Raw genomic sequence first — 21483 nt, 5'->3', positions numbered from 1 at the left:
ATGGGATTTGGAGTTAACATCAGTCTACCCTTAGATTTGAAAGGATTAGCTGGTTATGTCTGTGGGGTCACAGTAGTCTCCGATATAGGTGATGTTTGTAATGGATTGTGGGGAAAGCACAATATTTTTTGTTGTGTTGTGCTGCGGGTGCATCAGGTGCGTTTCTGCTGTTGCAGAGGTAGGTGCATTTAATGCCTGGCATGTGAGGAAGATGTTTCAGTTGGGTTTCTACGTCCGCGAGAACATTGCATCTATTTGCCTACACTGACATATTCTGGAAACCAACAATGAAAGAGTTAAGTAAAACCAGTGTCACCCCCTCCTTCTCCCATTGCTTCTGGAGCCTGCGCTGCTGATGCTCGAGCTTTGCCACCGCAGCTGACATATTTTATAATTACCTGGGACCCTGCATCTGAGGATTATACATGAGGAATCTTTCTACATGAAAGGGCAAAGTACCGGAGTGAGCAGGATTCCCAATTTTCTCTCATTGACGAGCATTTCCAGTCCTCTCGTCTCCCCTCCCCCTTCTTGCCTGCTTTTTCATTGTGCTGCCTGGGAAGACAAGCATCATCACACGGTGTGCTACAGCCATTTGCATTTTACCAGTGATGGTTCTGGGAACTAAAGAGATTGTCTGAAGTCTTTGCTGTGACACAGTGACAGTGCTAGACGGAAGCAGCACACAAAGACAATCACAGTCCGTGCTTAGAATTATATGTGAATGAAGGTGCCATCTCTGCGTCCTGCCTGGCATCGCGACTGCGCGTGGCATTGGATCGTGTCAGGGAAGGGCCGGCTGTTCCTATCTGTGGCCGCCTCGGGCTGGGTATTAGAGCTGGCAGCAGCACGCTGCTCTCCTCCGCACGGCCCTGCTCTTGGCCAGGCACTGCTGTCTGGACAGTGCGGGAGGCTGGGTGCCGACCTGCAGCCTGAGGAGGATGGGAGGGACTGAGTCAGCAATGCAGCAGGGACAGGCCACAAGCCTGGGAAGGGAACCCTCCGAAAACATGTGAGTAAATCCCCGCTTCTCTTTGACACATGTTTCTGACACAACTTAATCCACTCTGGTCGCCGTTAATCTCCTTAGGCGTGTATAATGTGACCGAGCTCTGTGTCCCTATGTTTGCTGTCCCTAGTCCAGTGCGGCGCTAGTGGAAAAGCCGCAAGCATTTATTCCGAAACTTATTTATTTATTCCGAATCCTTATGTGTTCTTTTGTGTTTTATATTGGCTGGCAACTAAGCCTTGGAAGATGGAGCACTGAGATAGCCTTTAAAGGGTTTTCACCAAACCAGTGGCTTCCATTCCCACCTACTATCACTTTGTCTGTATATCTCAATCACATTCAAGGAATCAACAACACTTCGGCTCATGCAGTGCTCATGCGTCGTCGTGTTTTAAGTCTTTTTTATTCACTGACAGAAATCGGATGCTAAGAACAGGTCATTGTCAGCAAAGCATTTACATTTTGGATGTCTGTTTTCATTTATATCGTATGAAACCATCTCTCGCAGACTTTACATTTCTATGATCTAAGATTTGAGATCTGCAGAACTGACCCGTTCTGCCGTCTCCTTTTATTCTTTTGAATACACATGAATCCTGCCATATACTGTACACGCTGGATAGAAATGTCCTCTAATAAGCTTCAAGCAGCTGTGCGGCATTTGGATATTTGCCAACAACGCTTTCCTGTGTCCTCAATCCTATTCTCCAATGTACTCTCTGCCAGTACCTCGAACTGCTACAGAATGACCCCCTGCTATTCTACGTCTGAACCCTTTCATCCGAAATTAGCTTTTGAAAGACACCACACAGCCTCTCTGTCGTGTCACGGAATGCATGTCACTGATGTCTTGTGATGGAATGGAGTGACTGCATATGTACCCAAGTGTCTGCACTTCACAGGGATGTTCACACATGGAATTCTTAGGTCTCCCGGTAAAACGTTCTATTACCACAAATAAAATGTAAGAACATTTTTGTAATGTAAATTTCGGAAGCTTAGTCAAATTTGTCAGTCGGATGTTACATTATGGAAAATCTAATTTTTTTAAGTATTATAGACGTAAAATCCTAGTGGTGGAGATTAAATGCAGAGGAATAAATGAGAATTTTTTTGTACAGGAAGGGATCTTTTCAGTTTGGAGAATACATTGCACATCTTTCTGGATGAGATAGAGGGGATACAGCACAATGTATCATTCACATTTACTGTAAATATATATAAATATATATAATTAAAAGGAGTTAATTCATCTAAACATGCAATCTTTGTAATATGTGTTTGCCTGAAAGTAGAAACACATGATCAAAGGCTAGATCAATGTTCCTAAAATGTGATGGCTTTGTGACGACATGGCTAGTAATGCAAGGTATACAACAGCATGTAAGCGATGCATCACTAGGATGAATAACAGGGTTATATATGTAGCCTACTAGAAATCCCAAACTACATTTTTTAATGATTTTATTCCCAAATATGTGAAAGTTACTGTACTAGCATCCAAAAAGCTTGGCATGAATCGGACGGGGATAATGAAGCTTGATAAACGGTTGGCTTAGGCATCTACATTGTGATGGTTAAAGCCCTCTCCCTAACTTCTTTGTTGGACACTCCAGGTCATCTACTTGTTCTTTTGTTCCTATTAGTAAGTGCTGGAAGGTTTTTGCAACATTGTTGATCACATTCATGTGAAAACGATACAAAGGACTAGTTTCAGAAGTCTCCATGAAGTGCGTACTCCATATAGTTACAGTAACTCATGTTTGTGAGAGTACCTTGAGCCACACTTACGTCACAAAGTACAAAGCTGTTCTTCAGTTGATCCTGCTCTCACGGGTGACCAGCTACAAAATTCCTAATACTGGCGATTAACAAGTTCCTATACAAAATAAAACAGGTTGCAAACTCTATTTGACTTCAGTAATTCGACCTTAAACAGCTTGTGTTTCCCATTATTGTTAGGCTAGGACACGATAACTGTTTCTGTTTGCCCACCGTACAGCACCACAGAATATGATGTTGCTAAATAAATCAATAAATAATAGGTAATTAACTCTTTACATAGCATATCTTTAAATAAGTAAATATATATAAACTACATCTCTATATTTACCCTTTGGGTCAGATGGTATGGATGTTTCAGTCTATGATATAATCATACAATTATAAAAAGAAAGTGGTTTCTGAATTCTATGTCACATGTTACAGTATATATATATATATATATATATACTCTACTGCCTAACCTTCGTGCCCCATAGCTTCTGAGAGATCAGGGAAGATTACGCTCTTACAGGGACATTGTGGAGATTTACTGGGGTCTGTGGTTGCAATCGCCTAACTATATGTTTGCGTTGGAAATGTTCTAGAATGTTTTATAGGTAAATGCATCGCTAGAATGAATTAAACTTCCAGAACACAGTGGTGTTTCTTCATAGGGCGATACGGGCAGCTGTTCATGGAGCCCACAGCTGCCCCGTTCAACCACTGTCTATCACAAAGCATTTTACAGGGGATAACAGGACATAAAAAGTAGTGCAATACATAACAAAAAGCAAGATCACATGAGCTTACAATCTAGGAGTTGGTATATTACAAAAGCTAAAATGTTATATAATTGTTACTGTGACTATGTTTTGTGATTTAGTTTGCATATTTGTATAGCACTGCATGATACGAATAATATATATCATGAATGGTCAATAAAGAATAGTAACAATAAGTTGAGCTGGTCATTAAAGTTGTGCCCATACAAAGAGCTTTATTTTACATTTTCTGTGTGCGCTCCTTTTATTCAGCAATTAAACTACCAACTGGACTCAATTAGATGTATGTATTTATGTATGTCCAATCCTAGCTCAGTCGTGATTGGACAAAAATAAACAGCATATACAGTGTATGCCGGTTTTTGTTCACTTCAGCCATTACAGAGATGGAGTATTTAGTCAAAGTTGATCTTAGGTCCTGAGGTCTCTTCCTTGGATGGGTCAGCATAGGATTCCTCCCATAAAATGCAGTCCACAACCACTTTTCCCAGAACCATCTCATGTCTATTAGCAAATGATGAACGTGCTGGTGATCTCATGGCGTCGCTGTCAGGGTGGTGGGCAAGTTCCCCGTGCGGCTGTTGAGTGAGAGATGGAGAGAGGAGTCGTGTTGTTTGCCTGGTGCTGCTTCAACTTTACCTTTGAACATACCAGACGCTTAATAATTCATCCCTTCCATACCTTGGGCGGTAATTTAATTAGGAATTCATTAAGCTTGGTAGAACATTGAAGTCAAAGAATTGTTCTCCAGGGTGTAGGTTGAATGAAGAGAGGAGAGCTCTTTGTTTGTGGTATTGGATGGTAAATGTAGACTTCACTGACAATAACATATTTAATGTATGTATAGTGTTAGTTCACTCAGCTAATGCGGTAAATGTTCTCCAAGGACAGGGCAGGACTTTTCTTTTTTATATTATTATTATTATTAGGAAATTATGCACAGTACAGTACAATGTGACTCAAATTCCCAAACAGAGATAAATGAGGTCAGGTATTAGGTCATTATAAGTATCTTGGAGGTGAGGAGAGAGGGAGAGGATGTGAAAGAAACATTTAAATACATAAAGGGAATTAACAAAGTACAGGAGGGAAGCTTATCTCAAAGGAGGAGAAATGTTAGAACAAGAGGTCGTAATCTAAAACTAGATGGTCATAGGCCCAGATGTAATGTAAGGATGCTTTACTTTACAGAGAGGGTGGTAAATTGGTGGAACAGCCTCACAGCAGAGGTGGTAGTGGCTAATACAGTGAGGGAATTGAAACACCCATGGGACAGGCATATGACAATCCTGATTCTAAGAAGAGAATAACGGCTTATTAAGGTTTTGAGTCTTTACAGCAGGAAAAGCTGGCAGACTAGATGGGCGAAATGGTTCTGACCTGCCGAAACAAAGTCTATGTTTCTATGTAGGTGGAGTGGGCATTGGCTAGTAAGACGGAGTCACCTTTATTCCCTTACAGCAATGGATCACGCCGTGTTCCAGACACATTTTCTGCCATAGTGGTTCATGCAGGCGGCTAGAGCTTAGTCATGTTTTACCTACTGAGCTTTTCACGACATGATTAAAAATAATATTACAGCTAAACATACAGGGAAATGTATATACACATTATATCATATTGTTTAAAATAAAGAAGAATGGATTATGTTCCATTCATCAGACGATTTGTCCCACTGTCACCAGCTGTTACTCTCATAGTATTATTGTCAGCTATGGAACATTGTACATCATTTATTAAATAAAGAACTATTTGACCTCACTTCTGTAACTACTTTTTGTAAACTGCATAGACCCCATTACCCCATCCTCCTTCCGCCACTGTGCCTATTACTGCTGCTGTGTTTTTCCATATTTATGATCTCGCCTTTGTTTAGAACAACGTCTTTCCCTTTGCACCACCCTTCTTTTTATTTTAGTTTATTTCAGCAGTGAATATGTTACAAGAGCTATATTTTTATCTTCATACATATTGTTGTGCACGGTTTTCCAGCACACATCATCGCTATATTTGTTTTTGTGTTTTTCAGGAGCTCAGATTCTGAGGAAGCTTTCGAGACCCCGGAGTCAACTACTCCAGTGAAATCTGTTCCTCCCGTCCCCATCCCTCCCCTGCCAGAGGTTCAGGAGCAACAACCCCAACACCGTGAAGAAGACATCCCCCCACCTCCACCACCACCTGAGAACACAGGTAATGAACCCATCCCATACTTCAAAAATTGAATTACGGGATGCTGTCAATGAAATCCTTAATTTTTGAGCTTCCAAAAACGGAAATATGGTAAAAGTAAGTTAGTAAATCATAACAGCTTGTTTGTTCTTCAATTGAGTTTAAGCTGAGTTTAAGGGAGCTTCCTTGCTGGGTATTTAACATATATAATCGGCATACTTTCCAGACTGAAAATAAATTGGTGTGATCTCTCAAATGCCATCAGGGCTATCTTAGTCTCTTTTTGCAGGAGATTGGTCTTTGTAACACATAGTGGAATGACACCTTAATTCACCTACTATTGATAGGTTAGCGAATAATCCTCATTGGGATATTGCCATCCCATTAATATCAATGAATTTTACAAGATTGCCAAGGTCTAACAAGCATATTACATATCTGGGATATATGTACCTTGCAAATGTTTTTTAGATTAAATGCATATTTTCTCTGTTTAGATCTGGTGTCTTGCATAGAGAGCATATTATCAGCCGAGACATCTGTGACTGAAGAAACAGAGGATACTCCTTTCCGCCCCCCTTCTCGCTCCTTCTCAGTGGTTTTTGATGAGGACAAGCCTATAGCCAGTAGTGGCACTTACAACTTAGACTTTGGTAACAATGATTTGACTAATAACACGTCCAGCTCTTCAGAACCTTCTGCCAGGGCCCGTCGCAAATCCACAGACTCTGTGCCTGTGAGCCGAACTAAACTGTCTCGCTCCTTAAGTTTGCAAGCTTCAGACTTCCAGAGTGAGGACGTGATCTGCAGTCTAGGGGGGTCAGACAGTGCATGCAGCACCCTTCGGAGAACCAAGAAGCCCCGTCCTGCATCACTGAAGAAGAAACCATCAAAGAAACAAGAGGCTACTGAAACCAAGGAAATTAAGCCGGCAGTGGCTGGAGAGACACAGGAAACAGAAATAGAGAGCAGCTCACAGGCAGTTCCAGGGGACAGTTCTTCTGTACCCCAGGCTGATACAAACTTGTCATTTACTGGGGAAATACAAACACCAGCTTTCTCCTTGCCACAAATTTCCTCTGCAGACCCGCAGGAGGTCCCTATTGGAAGTGACCTTCCTACTGACTCTTGTCTTTTGAGGGAAACTGGAAAGCAGTCTCCATCACTACCCCAGGAAACAGAGGTGGCCCCTACTGCCACTGAAGCACCAGATACCCCAAGAGTGATCGGACAAGCTGTGAGGCTGGAGTTTGATTATTCAGAGGAGGCACGTGAGGGTCAGCCTCCTACCAGGAAGGGAAAGAAACCCTCAGGCAAGATGCCACTTCGGAAACCCAAACCCAAGAAGGCAGTGGAAAAACCAGATGCTCCTCCTGGGTCTTCTAGCCCTATTCCCGTTGACCCCGATGACATTCCCATCGGAAAAGGATCCTATACGTACAACTTGGATAAATGGGATGACCCAAATTTTAACCCCTTCTCTTCTAGTGGGAAGTTGCCTGATTCCCCTACAGCTGCCCAGGAGCCTACAGAACAACTTAAGCCCACTAGTCAGAGATCGGAGTCTCCTGCAAAAATGCCAGCTTCCTTTGAGATACCAACAAGTGAGCAAAACAACGTTGAGAGCAATAAGCCAGCTAAGAAGAAAAAAACACCACTGAAGACGTAAGTGCTCCACCGTCCACATAACATGGCAGAAATAAGCGCAATACAGAATATTACTGCACTGTAGAATGCATGTAACCTTCAGCCCTCTCAAAAGGATAGTGATGTGGTAGCACAAGCATAGAAAGATCAGCTATGGAAAGTCACTTATTTAATTGTCGTGCTCAATGCAAATGACTAGATGCTGTAAATACAAATTGCACATTTATAACATGTTTTTATATTTGGGGATAAATTTTGATTTCTTTTGAATTTGTTGCTGTATGGTTTATATTTCTAGTAGTAGTAGAGAAAAATCTAACAATATATGGTATAACCAGTAAAAACATTGCGTATAATATACCATCATAAAATAGATTTTATGCTTCTTTATGGTCGTCCTGTTACAACTCCCATAATCTTCAGGTATCCTCAACTTGTATTTCAACAATGTCTGAAGAAGCATGAGGATTTTCATGGCCAAACTACCCCTTGTTTATCATGCGTTTCTATAGAACAAATGAGCAGCCAGGATCTTCACCCTACAACAGGCCTTGTAACACCTACATTGCAAAGAAAGACATAATCTTTGGAATTAGCATATCTTTTGTAAATCTGTTTTAATGGTAGAGTTATAGGTTTAGGAGATAGGTGGTGGATTCTGTTTAGTTGGCTGGAAATTGCCTTGCAGAGTACACTGGAATCAGTCTGTCTAATACTGTGGATTTTTACGCTTGTGTCAACACAGAGTGTGTATCACAAGCTGGGCACACGATCTCTGTCTGTCTGTCTCTTTGTCTCTGTGTCTGTAGGATGGTAGAAGATGTCGTGTCTGTCTGTTCTCTCTTGTAAGTAACATCAGCACTATCAGTCACTTTCCCATAACCTCCTATCTATGCATGAGTTTATGTAGTTTATGCATGTGAAAAGGCTTCCATACATTAACGACATGAACATGTTTGTGTACTTGGTGCACTCCTCTGGGACTGAGCAGTTGAAAGAGTCTATCTAACTAAAAGACATTTTAAGTATGTTAATGGAGAATGGAAATACATAGAATGTGCTAGCATGTGAATGCTTTATGTATATGGGAAAAGGTGGAAAGCCCTCAGTGGAAAGCTGTCTGCCATATTTAAATACACCAAGAGCAGCTACAGCAGTAGACTTGAGGGTCAGCATGGGCACTCATTAGTCTTAATAATAATTACTCTAATACAATAGACCAATGAGTTGTGCTGATTCTTTGTTTTTAATCATTATACCAGTGGTGATTCTTAGTTTATCCTGGTAATTGCCAGGTTGTTATCCACCAGTAAAAAAAAATCTTGTAATTTATTAGATGAATCCAGGTATAATTCAGATTGATTCACAACCACTTTAGACCCTGTCAGATTTAGTGGAGCACCTACCGGCAGCTGCTGGTAGCAACTAAATCTGTTCAGTTGTAGACTTTGTCACCCTGAATCCTCCAGAGCTTCCCTTTAAATGACCCGCCTAACTAAAACCCAGGCGTTACTGGAGAAAACCAGTGGTGTACACAGAACCTCATTGATTAATAATAACTTCATCTAAGTAATATTGGGTGACCCTTGTTAACATACTTCCTCATTTCAAATATATTCAAGGTATATTTAATGCCATAAAGATAATTACTATGCAAACAATCATGCAGTATATTCTTTAAGTTTATTCATTAATAAAAGCTGACTGTGTGCTTACCAGTGGAGAGATTTGCCGAAGTGTTCATTCCATTAATCATCTTCACACCTAAACCACAAGCCATGCCTCATTTTCCTTTCTCATGTTCATGGGCTAACAATATAACCCTCTGAGGAAGGAAGGATCACAAATGATTATGGGGCCTCTGGGAGAGCTCTAGCCCTGTCTACCCCAACCAGTTCCACCAACTCTTCTCTTTGAGACGTCCCAAAGGTTGACTATAGCCACTAATACACCTAGCCCTGCTCATCCAAACTAGCCAGAGCCTGCAGGAAGGCAAGGACACTAGATGAGGTACCCCGAGGTATGAATTTGACCCATTAAAATAAATAGCTCTTAAAGACATTGAAAGGGTACAGGTAGACAGCTGCTAGTGTCGGTTAATAATAATAATAATAATAATGATAATACACAGCTTAAAGCTGTTATTGGCTCCAATCCAGAGAAGTGCCACTCATGTCAAGCACTGCATACAGTATGGCTATATTTTTCAACAAGATAAACTAATAAGAAGGTGCGACATGAAAACAACTTCCCATGCAACGTCGTGTAATCATCTTAGCACATTCCTACTTTTATTGTACGATATTTTGAGGCTAACATGACTAAAATTTTGTGTATCTTTTGTTTCAGTGACACATTTAGGGTGAAGAAATCACCGAAGCGCTCGCCGGTCAATGAAAACGGCTCCGAGGTTTGTTCCGATAGATTCGCTGTTTATAATGGGTGCATATGTTCCTTCTACATAACCTTTACATGTTTTGTTTATGTACTTCTAGAACATTGAGGGCATGAGTAGCCTTTCTGCGTAGGGAATGTCTGGAGAGTTAACCTGGTTATGCCCTACAGGGCAGCTTTATGTGATGTTAAAATCTCTACCAACATTTGTAGCAATTGCCTCTCTTCTATATTACAGTTCCTCATACAATAACATGTTATGCTACCACTTCCTTTGCATTATTATAAGCGGTATTTTGTGTTTCTGGTTCATCACCTCATATTAACACTACAAAGGTTTGTGTCTCACGTAATTCCAGGAGCTTACATTACCTCCCAAATCTGACATTCCCCCTGTAATCACTTCGGAGGACCATGCTACGGATGAAGAGAAGCTGGCTTCTTCAGTCAGCGGGCAGAAATGGACGTGTATGGCTGTAGATCTGGAACCAGAGAAGCCAGACTACCCCCAGCCTTCCGATATCACCAGCTTTGTCAACGAGAACCAGTTCCACGCATCTACAGATGGTGAGCGTGCTCCAATTGTCTGAATAAGCGCTGTACAGTATAACAACATGGATAAAAAAACTGTATAATTGTTATAACTGTAATCATTAGTAGCCAGGAGGGGATGTATCTATAAAGATGACGATAAAACCCCAAAATCATAGGTGCCTGCAGTAAGGTGTAATGTATTAATCAGGTCTATCTGGGTTCAGAGACTTATCCACCTTGCAGAGGTATACATGAGCAGACATTATTTAAGATTCTGCAGTGGAATGTGGGCCATAGGTATTTTTTTTTCTTATAGTAAAGTTGAAATTGATTTCATATTTTGCAAGAAATATTGCATACTTTGGACAAAGGATTTAATTATACAGGAGACGTGTGCGGCAGTGTTTGGCAAATGTTCATCCTGCCTGAACTCACCTCCAATTTGTGGTTTAGTGAATAAATCCCCAAATCTAAGTGACTATGAAGAAATGTATATGTACATGTAGTCTTCTCTGCTGTCTGTCTATCCCACCACTGCATTTCTCACTATCGATAGTCCTCGACTCCATGGTCAGCGTTGTTCTGAGAAGCTACTCTGTATGTAGACAGGTTCAGTAAAGAAAAATGTCCCCGCAACTCCACCTTTATCCCTGTTTTTCAACTATCTTGATTTATGTCCCTTTTTTGATTTGTTCCTCTTTTTCTACTTTTTACAGACATAGAATATGGAAACTCATACAGTATTGAGTATATGGAGAAAACAGGAACTTGCTCTCCGGTAAGCATTCCCTTCCATTTGGCCAGAACTTACATATATCAACAATTAACAAATGTTTCCTTGGCTAGGGCAGGGACGTCAGACTTCATTCTTCATTCTGACAATATTATATATATATTTATTATATGTGAAGCATTTTATTTACAGTGTAGAGTATGGAGAAGTTCAAAGTCAGTTTTACAAGCAGAAATACTTTGGGTGTGCTGTAAAACTGTGACTATTTACTTACACAATATTTCACATAGAACTTTGCAAGAACTGAGTGTTCATTATAAAAAAACACACGAACAGGGCCGTTACCTTTAAAAGGATTTATGTGAGGGGCGGGTAGTGCATGAGAGCAGATGAAAAAAAATACCTCTTAGTCCATTCGGCCCCTGTTTTTTTTATCTCATATTGCAGCTCCGTGATGTACCTCAGACGCAGTCCTTGTACCTTATGTTTGACGCAAACCAAGAAAGCCCTGTGAAGTCACCAGCTAAATTCTCTGAGACCTGCACTCCAGGAACAGAGTAAGTAAACCGAGCATGCCTTTATTTTTTATAATGAGGCAACGGGGGTCTACTGATTATCTTACATGTGGTGTCGTGCGTCATATTGTAAAGGGTGAAGTAACTAAGTCTCTGCGTTACACTTGAGGACATTTAGATATTGTCATTGTTGTCATCCACTACAGTTCTAGTTTTGATGGAATGGAGTCTACTGTATGCTCCGCACAGCTCCCCTGCCCTAGGACTCCCCCGGTGATGCAGGACCCATCCCGCCAACCTCTAGATCGGACTCGGCAGAGGGACGAGGAGCTTGGAGGCCTGGGAAGTGGGAAAATGGAGCTGGTGAGAATGAACTTTTTGTGTCTTTGCATGGATTGCAGAGAAACTTTCTGGGCAAAGCAAAAGTAATCAAGGGTTTTCTCTAAGCAAGAATATACCATAATTCCCAAGTTCCTTCAGGGCTTCATGTGTGTAGCTCAATGTATCTATTGTTCAGTGCTCCATTCCTTATGTCCTACAATGGAATATCCCTGTGAAAATACCCATGATGTATGCACTGGCATTACACTGACTATTTTTGGTTAAACACATATGGAAGCTAAGAGTTCTTCATAAACATCCTGACTTGCACGTTCTCTGGACCTGATTCAGTTTGTCCAGATCGATTTTTCACGTCCAAACATCTTGTTTGTCCCTGGTTTACCATGACTTATAAAGAACAATTGTTCTTATTTGTTTGGTGATTGTGTATCTTAATGTTTATTTTTGTTGTAACAAAAAATCAGTGGGAGGGTGTAACTTAATAAAAGAGAAGAAGCGTGTCTAATTATACAGTTCTCCAGACACTTTGTAACTTAGTTTCCACCAAACATGTGAATCATTGCTCAGGAACTCAACACGTCATTTGGTGTCTCGTATCAGAGCGTGAAGGAACATGTTACTCAGTGACTTTGAAATCAGTGTATTATTTAAAGACTTGCGTTTGGGAACAATGGGTGCTAAGCCTTTTAACAAAATTATAATCCGCCACCCATTATAATTATATGTACTGAAAACACACTTATTCGGTGTGGTCTGTCCATGCGAGACATTACAACCAACAAGTATAATGTCTGCATGCTCTTAGTAAAAGAAAAAAAAAGTAAAATATTTTCATTGGAAAAGTTAAACCTTTCCTCAATAACGGGTGATCTATTGAATGTCTTTCATCCTTGATGATATAAGAGTCACTTTTGTGGTTGCAGGGCTCTCCCGAGGACACTTATGTGGCTGCTGAGACTTTGCTTTCACGGATTTCCCATCAAGCTGCGCTCTGCGATCAGCTCAGTTACCTGGAACCTGATTTAGCAGAGAAGAACCCACAGGTGTTTGCACAGAAACTGCAGGTATGTAGATCGGTTAAATAATTATAAATAGCTCTCTTTCTGTCTTTATCATAATTATGTCCTCTATTATTTACTGTCCATCCTTTTTTTCACATACCCCTTACTATTCAGTTTAGATTTCCCGCATCCGGTTTATAAGTACAATTAAATTTAGCAGTTACAGGTGCTGGAAGCAGACACTTTTACCCCCCTGTTCCATTAAAGTTGGAAATCTTGCTGTTTATTGTATGTAAAAAATGCACCAAATAACATTACAACATTCAGCGAAGAATTATATAAATAAGAAGATAATTGATATCAATGATCTCTCCAGTTTACAAAACTGCTATACGGTTGCCCCCAGCTGGAAGCCATATTTTTTACGTTTTCTATACATTTTTATAGTAATCACTATTTTTTTCTGATGGTTATATATGCCCTTAATGTTCCTCTATTCGTTGCCTATGTCTGCTGCTTGTTCTTTAGCTTTATGACAGATCTGTCTTCAAGATTTGTCCTTTGTCCTTCACATTGATATCAAGCAGCCGTTTATTACGCTGGTTAATTCTTCTGTTTGGCTTGTCCTCTTCTGGAGCAGGAGGAGCTAGAGTTTGCAGCCATGCGAATTGAGGCTCTGAAGTTAGCCAGGCACATTTCCATGTCCTCCCAGTGCTCTCTGCAAGCAGAGGTATCTGGGATGTGTGTGCGGTGAACCAGTGCATCCATCTGCACGCGTGTGTCCTTCTATGCTAGCGTCACTCGCTTTTCATGTAGTTGATAAAGGACACTTGTTTAAAATATCCAGATATTGTTCTGTACTTTTCAGGAAAATAAAATTAAGCTGTTAAATATATACAATTTTATGTTATCAGCATTCAATCGATATTGTTTTAATTTGTGTATTATACATTACACAACCTAAATTAATTTTTAGAGATATAGTTTTTGTTCATTCAAGTACTTTCTGTTGTTTTATATTTAAAGCCATTTAATTTATTTGTGATCATGTTCTCCGACATCAAGCTAAAGGGCACCGTTGTATAATAATACCAATGCATGGGGGAGATAGTAAGGATGTGTATTCCACAAATACTTGTTGTACTGGTAATCAGAGGTCATTGTGTACAAAATATCGTCATTGCCTGAAGGGTTAGTCGTAGTGGAACATTAAAATTAGTCCAGTGCTGCAGTTCAATAATCAGGGGGTATTATCCATCATGGGATAGTTGTATGGTAATGATCTGTGTGTGCTGTTTTCTGTAGAATCAGATAATAATGTGTGATATTTTATTCAACTAAAATTCACATCATCCTCAGGCAGTGTGATATTAAATGGAGGGTCATATTTTGCCAAGTTTGTGCTAACAAATATGTCGTGCTTGTGAGTGCCTGCATCATCTTCTTTGCATGCGCAAGTACAGTATGGACCACCACATAGCTAGTCCAGTTTTAAAGTTAACTAACTTTTGCTGTGATCTACAGCATGAGTCGACAGGTGTTGGTCTCCCCCCTCTTAACTCAATATACTCACGAGCTGTGGCAATGGAGACATCCAGCAGTGGACTCTTATTACCTTACCAGCAGCCTGATATAGATGCAGCGCTCCAGCTTGCCAGGGAAGAGGTGAGTTCTTATAATGCACCCTGTTTATATATATATATATATATATATATATATACAGTATATTATATAATATATATATATATATAATATATTTATCAGATTATCGCTGTCCTACTTCACCTACCAGTTCTACGGTGAAATGCATTTTTAATACACATAAATATCCAGTATAAATACAGCCCAGACCTAGTAGGATATTGTGCGTTGGAATGGTAATTTAAATGGCATAGTACGTCCATTGTGTGTCAGTGTTGCACCACAATACCGCAGCGTTTAGAGTGATACCACCATATGACCATTAGATGTCACAGAGTGCTGAATACATTGTGGTGCGCAGACTGCAGTGCATTCATCAAGTATCCGATTAAAGGACGGACAGAAATATTATTTGTTGGAACACGTTTCTCCTCTTACATTAAACATGAGCTTGTACTTTATAGTTTTTTTTATTTTGTAACAAAAATATACATTCTATCTTTTGTATACCAAACAATCAACTGATTTTGCCAACATTCTTATCTTTCTTGGTAGACTAGCCAAAGAATTCTTATTATGGTATCCCATGAACACAATGAACACAGAGGTCATGCAAAATCATTGGCGTCTTCTGCCCTAGGGTGTAAGGTCCACGGGGTGGCCACGTCAAGCGATTAGGCTCCCTGCTTGGTCACTGATATATAGGTATATATCAGTATATAGATATATATAGGCTGATAAGGCCTTATATACAGCCTATTTACATCACAGAGGCCTCCACACATCCCTTTGAGGTTGAGCTCCAGGATTAGACTGAGGATACGTTGAGCGAGGTAGTCCCTGGATGGTGGCTGGAGGTACTCCTCAGGGTCAGACATAGGGCAGAAACCCCAATACATATGCCACTTGGCACAATGGACAGGGAAAGACAGACTGACCTACTGTGACCCTCCTGTCAGTCAGTCCTGTTTTTTCTCTCTGCATCTTCCACTCATGAAGTTTGCCTTATTCTTTAGATTGCTGCCAAAGAGATGGAGGCAGTGGAATGGAAGAAGAAGTATGAAGACAGTCGATGTGAGGTGGTAGAGATGAGGTAAGGCAGTGACAATACAATCTTTGTATTAGATGTATTTACCTGGCCAACATCAGTGCTTTAAGTGAGGTTTAGCTGAATGTAACTTAAGCAAACCTGCAAATCCTCTTCTTTCACCCAGTAATCCTGCTTTTTATACCTCAAACGCCCCAGCAGATACCAAGCACTAAAGCCTCCTCCATCTGGCAATGACCAGTGGATTACCAGCAAAGCTTCTCAGCAAGATGCAGAGTCTCAGCGTCTGTATCGTTAGTAGTCAGTATCTCTGGTCATGGACAGTCTTCCTTAGTTTGATTTCATGGAGAGTTTTAGAAAAAATACATAGTTATGATTGTGTTCTCTCTGAAATTTCTGATAGTTCTCACTGCATTACCACAGATTAGTTGGACACATTGAAAATCCCTCAATAATAACTACTAATCCATAGACTCATCTGAATGAGAGACATTATCTGTCAGAGTCATGGTACGATGTTTAATAAGGTGGAATCAGAAACATCACAATAGGTAATCCAAGATACAATTGAAACAAAGTAAAACTTGGAAGAGGCTGCAGACAATCAGTTATATGAAATAAAAAAAATTTGTATTTCATCTAATTTTGTGAGATACAGTTTTTTGGCCACCAGGTGGCCCCCCTGACAGCTCTCTGTGGCTATTCTGTAAAGCTATCCAGGCTTTTAGTGTTATAGTTCTGAAGATTTTTTTGACAAGACGGACACACGCAGCTCAGAAAACACACATGATGCTGATCAAACCAATAGATTCGCAAGACCTTTATTTTCTTTATTGACCATTTTGCACCAGAGACTTTGTTAACATTTCTGTTTTCTGTATTTTAGGAAGATTGTCGCAGAATATGAGAAGACGATAGCACAAATGATAGGTAAGTGTTCTTTTCGTGTATTTTGTTGAAGCAAGACTAGATTTTAGATGTTAAATTAGGAGATCCTGAAATAACCATATCCGTGAGCAGTCCAACATTGAAGTAGTTACTAATATACTTGCAGTTTCAGGCTCTAGTCTTTGAAGCCTGCACAACCATCCTGTATTGAAAAAGATAATATTTATGAAACTAAACATTTTAGTTAAGAATGAATTACGTAAACACATCAATGTAAACCAGTTTTCTTAATTTGGCAGACGCTGCCCCATAATAGATGCTCTTAGTGATTGAATTATAAGGACGTTGTCCTAAAGTAGTACTCTCTTTTAACCCCTTAATGACAAAGCCCGTACATGTATGGGCTCAAAATGCATTGTTTTCAATGGGTTTAGCGACGGCCCATTGTCCTTAAGGGGTTAAGGAAAACATTGAAAAGGTGTGGTCTCCTTACTGCATGTGAAATACCAGCATGTGCTTCAAAGACGTTTAATGGGATGATGCCTTTTTGAGTGCAGGTCATATGTCAATGGAACAGTCTCCCAGCAGAAGTGGTAGAGGTTAATATAACGGGCACCACATGCATGGGATAGGCATATGGTTATAATGAATCTAAGATAAGGATCAAATAATGTTTGAGGTCTTTACAGCACAAATAATGGAGTTGATGGGCTGAATAGTTCTGCAGATGATGTCTTCCATATATCTAAAGGATCTGAAACAAACACAGCACATAGAGCTTATATTTAGTTTAAGCGAAAGCAGCAAGACACAAAAAATATTTATCCTGCAAAAATCCTCACTTGATCGCCTAGCACATCACTTTTTTTTAAACAATTAAATTTTAAGCAAATGGACAACTTCTTTGTATTTCTTTTTATTTCTTCCTAGCCAGACATGCCTGCGTCTCGGTCCATTGGCTGGGCCAATGTCCAGCTTTTGTTGGAACGTAGCTTCCATTATCCCAAGGCAGCAGCTGGCTGTCCCCAAAGACCTGGTTTCCCACTGATGTGCAAACTCCTAGAATTAGAAGCCCGTTTCACCCATCTCTTTGCACCTGATATAGTCTCCACTAGTTCCCAACCAGTTTCTAATCTGCTTTTAATTGACCTGTTTTGCTTTTGCTAATATCGTTTCATTTAGTTTTGTTTTTGTACATTATGCTTTCTTGATTTTTGTTTTCGCTTGCAAACATAAGGCAGCCCAGGTAAGATCCCCAACCCTGCGCTCTGTGTCTGTAAATCTATCTGTATATTGTGTACAGTGTTTCCAGCAACGTTTCCATCTATATGTTCATCATTCATTGGTATGACACTGCAAAAATATGTCTAGGGGAAGTGGCATATTCATGTTAAAGCATGTGTTAATTAGTGTATATATTTATGTATTTATCGTCTTGATAACCTGACATGGCGTGGTGTAAGAAGATAGCTCAGTGCTCTTATATCTTATTGTGGGTGTTAATGCTGTAGAACTCAATGCTCATACGAAAGCAGGTAAACGGCAGCCCGGATGCTTTCCTATTATTCCCTACGGTGCTGCTATTCCATCTGGTCCTGTTTATGGTAGATTGGATGGGACGGAATCCATCACGGATCTCAAGATGTGATGGAAGAGGCAATCCAATGTGCCTGTCCTGAGCCACCCCTTTGGATATACGCGCATTAAACCTTGTGATGTGGTTTTTTTAACAGAGGATGAGCAGAGAGAGAAGTCCGTTTCACATCACACAGTGCAGCAGTTAATTCTGGAAAAGGAGCAGGCTCTAGCAGATCTCAACTCTGTGGAGAAGTCACTGGCGGATCTTTTCCGAAGATATGAAAAAATGAAGGATGTTCTGGAGGGATTCCGGAAGGCAAGTGCTGTACAATATACTCACTTATTCCTCTTTCTTGTCGTTGTAATTCTTCTTCTGGAATGAGTCTCGCCATCATCACTCTCTAAAGTTTATGTAAAACTTAATGGTTCAGTGTTGCTGTCTGTCCCAACAACAACAAGGGATTAAAACACAATTTTAGTATCAGTATTTGAGCCTTACTAAAGTAAAATTATCAGTCTGAATTAGTTATACCATCAGTTGATTTACTATTATTTGTGACCTCTTTCCACTGCTTTCTATCCCTTATCCCAATTTCCTATCACCTTATATTCCCTGTGCCACATAGTATGTTCAGTCATTGATAGTTATATCAAGGCAAAGCCTGCTCTTTACTAAATCCCCCAATCTCCTTACCCTGTCTCTATTCTTCACTCATATAGTGGAATATACTTGGGTTATACTCTGAAGTAGTGTAACAAGGTGCATTTTAAGTGCAGTCAGTAGACATCGTTAACTTTCTATCCATCACATATAGCAGTCATACAATTCATTGTTATCTTTGGGCTTTCTTACCTATTCTGATCATAATACCCTTACTAACAAACTTCAGGAAATCTCCGCATGTCCACAAGCATCGGTGGAAGATCTCATGCTCGAAATATCACTTAATCTGGCATATCTTGTTCTACCAGGCTCTATAACGCCAACCTAGTGCCATATGTTTCCTTAGATTGTTCTTGATTTTCAGCTGCTGCGTCTGTCGTTATGCTTTCACTTCCTTTGTCCTCTCACAATGGCTAATCTATTTTGAAAGAAGGTAACCTGCTAAATATTTAGGCAGCAGTTATTCCAGTTGCAAAAGAACCATCACTTGACCAACTCCCTCTATGGCGGCTGCCCTATCTCCCTACTTGCCATTGTCTCCAAACCTGGATTCTGCTAACTTTCATGCTGTCAGCATATTATGTATTTACACCCCAAGCCTTCCAGTGATTCTCTCTTCCCATCATTTTTTAACGCCTCTACCACATAGTACCTGCTCTATTTCTGGATATCACCCTGACAGCTAAACAATAAACAATATGACACAAGCATCATGTTATTTCCATTTTCCAGCCTACTTTCAACAGCAACATCTGAAAACCAAATGCCTAAGGACCATCCTGCACCCCATCCCTTTCCCTCATGCTGTTAAGTCTAGTTTTCATCTGTAAAATGTATCCATTTAATCATCTGCTAGAATGAGGTGGGGTACACCAAATTATTTAGGAGCAATGTATGATTTTTTTATTGAGGGAGTACATGAAACCTATTTTTTGAGATTTACAGTAAAACAAAATAGAAGGTCAACATCACAATACATCCTCAGTGGGGAATAAGGAATAATTAAATGCCCAAGCTTTTTTATTTGGAGATTGTATGCCATAAGCACAGGCTGGAGGTCCAGACCAAATTAAATAGTATGGGAATTCCAGGCAGTATGGGACCGGACAAACACCTATGACTACCGCATCTGGTCTATAGTCTTCCAGTTTGGCAACAAATGTTCAACTTAAAGTGTCAACCTTTTTTTTTCCACCAAGTGCATATAGTACTCTCAATACCAACTATATTTCAAACAAGAACCTGTAATAGAAATGTATATATAATGAAGGGCAAGTAAATATACAAGAATCCCTTGCTGGCATAAATATCCATAATACGATTGAATGCATCTGTCCTTTCCATAGAATGAGGAAGTACTGAAAAAGTGTGCACAGGAATATCTGGCGCGGGTGAAAAAGGAGGAGCAGAGGTACCATGCCCTGAAAATCCATGCGGAGGAGAAGCTGGACAGGTGAGCGAGGAATCCATGCAGTAGATGCAAGTAACACCAAAAAGTTTAATGTACTCTAAACCTTGTGATGTATCCGTATAGGGCCAATGCAGAGATTGCCCAGGTGCGTAGTAAGTCTCAACAAGAACATGCTGCTTACCAAGCCAGCCTCAGGAAGGAACAGCTCAAGGTGGATGCTTTGGAGAGGACACTCGAGCAAAAGGTTATACATATATAAAAAGATCATTTGTAATCATTCAGTCTACTGTGCGTCGCTTAATGTAATTAATTTGCCACCCCCCCCCCTTTTTTTAAACAGAATAAAGAGATTGAAGAACTCACCAAGATTTGTGATGAACTTATTTCAAAGATGGGGAAGAGTTAATCTACCGCTGATTTTTTAGAGACGCTTGTTTTCCAAGCAGTGTGCACTCTGGATAATGCAGAAAAGAGAGATCTCACCTTCTCGTTGTACCTAACCCTGGATGAAATGTAAAGAGGGGGCACCCGAGGCTCAGAGAGGCCCAGAAAGCGTGTAACGTAGGCACCCCTCTGCCTGCCCTTCCTGTATCAGGGAGGCAGAAACCTGGCTGTGCATCTCCACTTGTCTTGTTATATTTTATATGAATTTGATATCCAGTCCTGCATTGTGTTTAAAGAGCTCAGAGCTCATTATGTGTCTGGGAAGAACCCATTGTGTCTCAAACTGTTTCATAAAGGGTGGGAAACCTCAGCTACTGGACTTGAAGTTGAAGCAGTGCCAGCTGATTCACGTAAAAAAGACAAAATAATGCATGAAAAGTGTGCTGTAAATAAATATCTTATGCAAAACCTGGAAAAGTCTTTATTATTTAAGGTATCGTAAAACTAAATATACTAATCGGTAAAAATCAAATCTTATGTAAACTTCACTCCCCAGATGCTATCATTCTCTGAAATCTAGTTCTCCAGGTGCAATAAACCATATACCCATTTATTCTAACAAAACAAATTATGATTTACAGCCTTATGGGCCCCCCACTTTCAAAACTGAAATCTCTCAATATAACTAGCCAAACATGTATTTCTTGATGTTCAAACATTCATGTTTTTTTCCAGTCTTCCCGGCAGTTTATTATTTATTACTGAAAAACCTGTTTTACACATTTCTGTATCACAACATTTCTTATGTCCCCTTCCTCGCCTTTAGGGAAGGTGATTGTGTCAAAGAAATTCTACAAAACGAAGGAGAATGAAATGGCAAATGCCTAAAGGGTTAATGAGATAAAGAATTTGGGCTTGAGGGATGAAGTGGGAATAACAGATTTAAGGCTTGGGAGTCTTTAGGAGGGATAACGTGGTT

At 40.1% G+C, this 21483-nt stretch overlaps 1 protein-coding gene across 1 annotated transcript; it reads left to right on the top strand.

The window, feature by feature from the left end:
- The first annotated feature begins 941 nt into the window (after nt 1-941).
- On the top strand, nt 942-20526 carry LOC149298979 (transforming acidic coiled-coil-containing protein 2-like). The gene is made up of 17 exons (XM_089486908.1): nt 942-1012; nt 5585-5745; nt 6222-7389; nt 9733-9781; nt 10125-10332; nt 11016-11077; nt 11480-11589; nt 11754-11910; nt 12813-12953; nt 13531-13620; nt 14415-14555; nt 15548-15624; nt 16466-16509; nt 18201-18361; nt 20056-20162; nt 20244-20364; nt 20461-20526. The coding sequence occupies exons 1-17, from the start codon at nt 942-944 to the stop codon at nt 20524-20526; spliced, it is 2934 nt and encodes a 977-aa protein (XP_089343034.1).
- The last annotated feature ends 957 nt before the right edge of the window (nt 20527-21483 follow it).

The sequence above is a fragment of the Sceloporus occidentalis genome, unplaced genomic scaffold (genome assembly GCF_023333645.1).
Source record: "Sceloporus occidentalis isolate IW3139 unplaced genomic scaffold, rSceOcc1.0.p SCAF_30, whole genome shotgun sequence".
Taxonomy (NCBI): domain Eukaryota; kingdom Metazoa; phylum Chordata; class Lepidosauria; order Squamata; family Phrynosomatidae; genus Sceloporus; species Sceloporus occidentalis.
The sequence above is the reverse complement of the archived record's forward strand: the minus strand, read 5'-3'. Positions and strand labels throughout refer to the sequence as shown.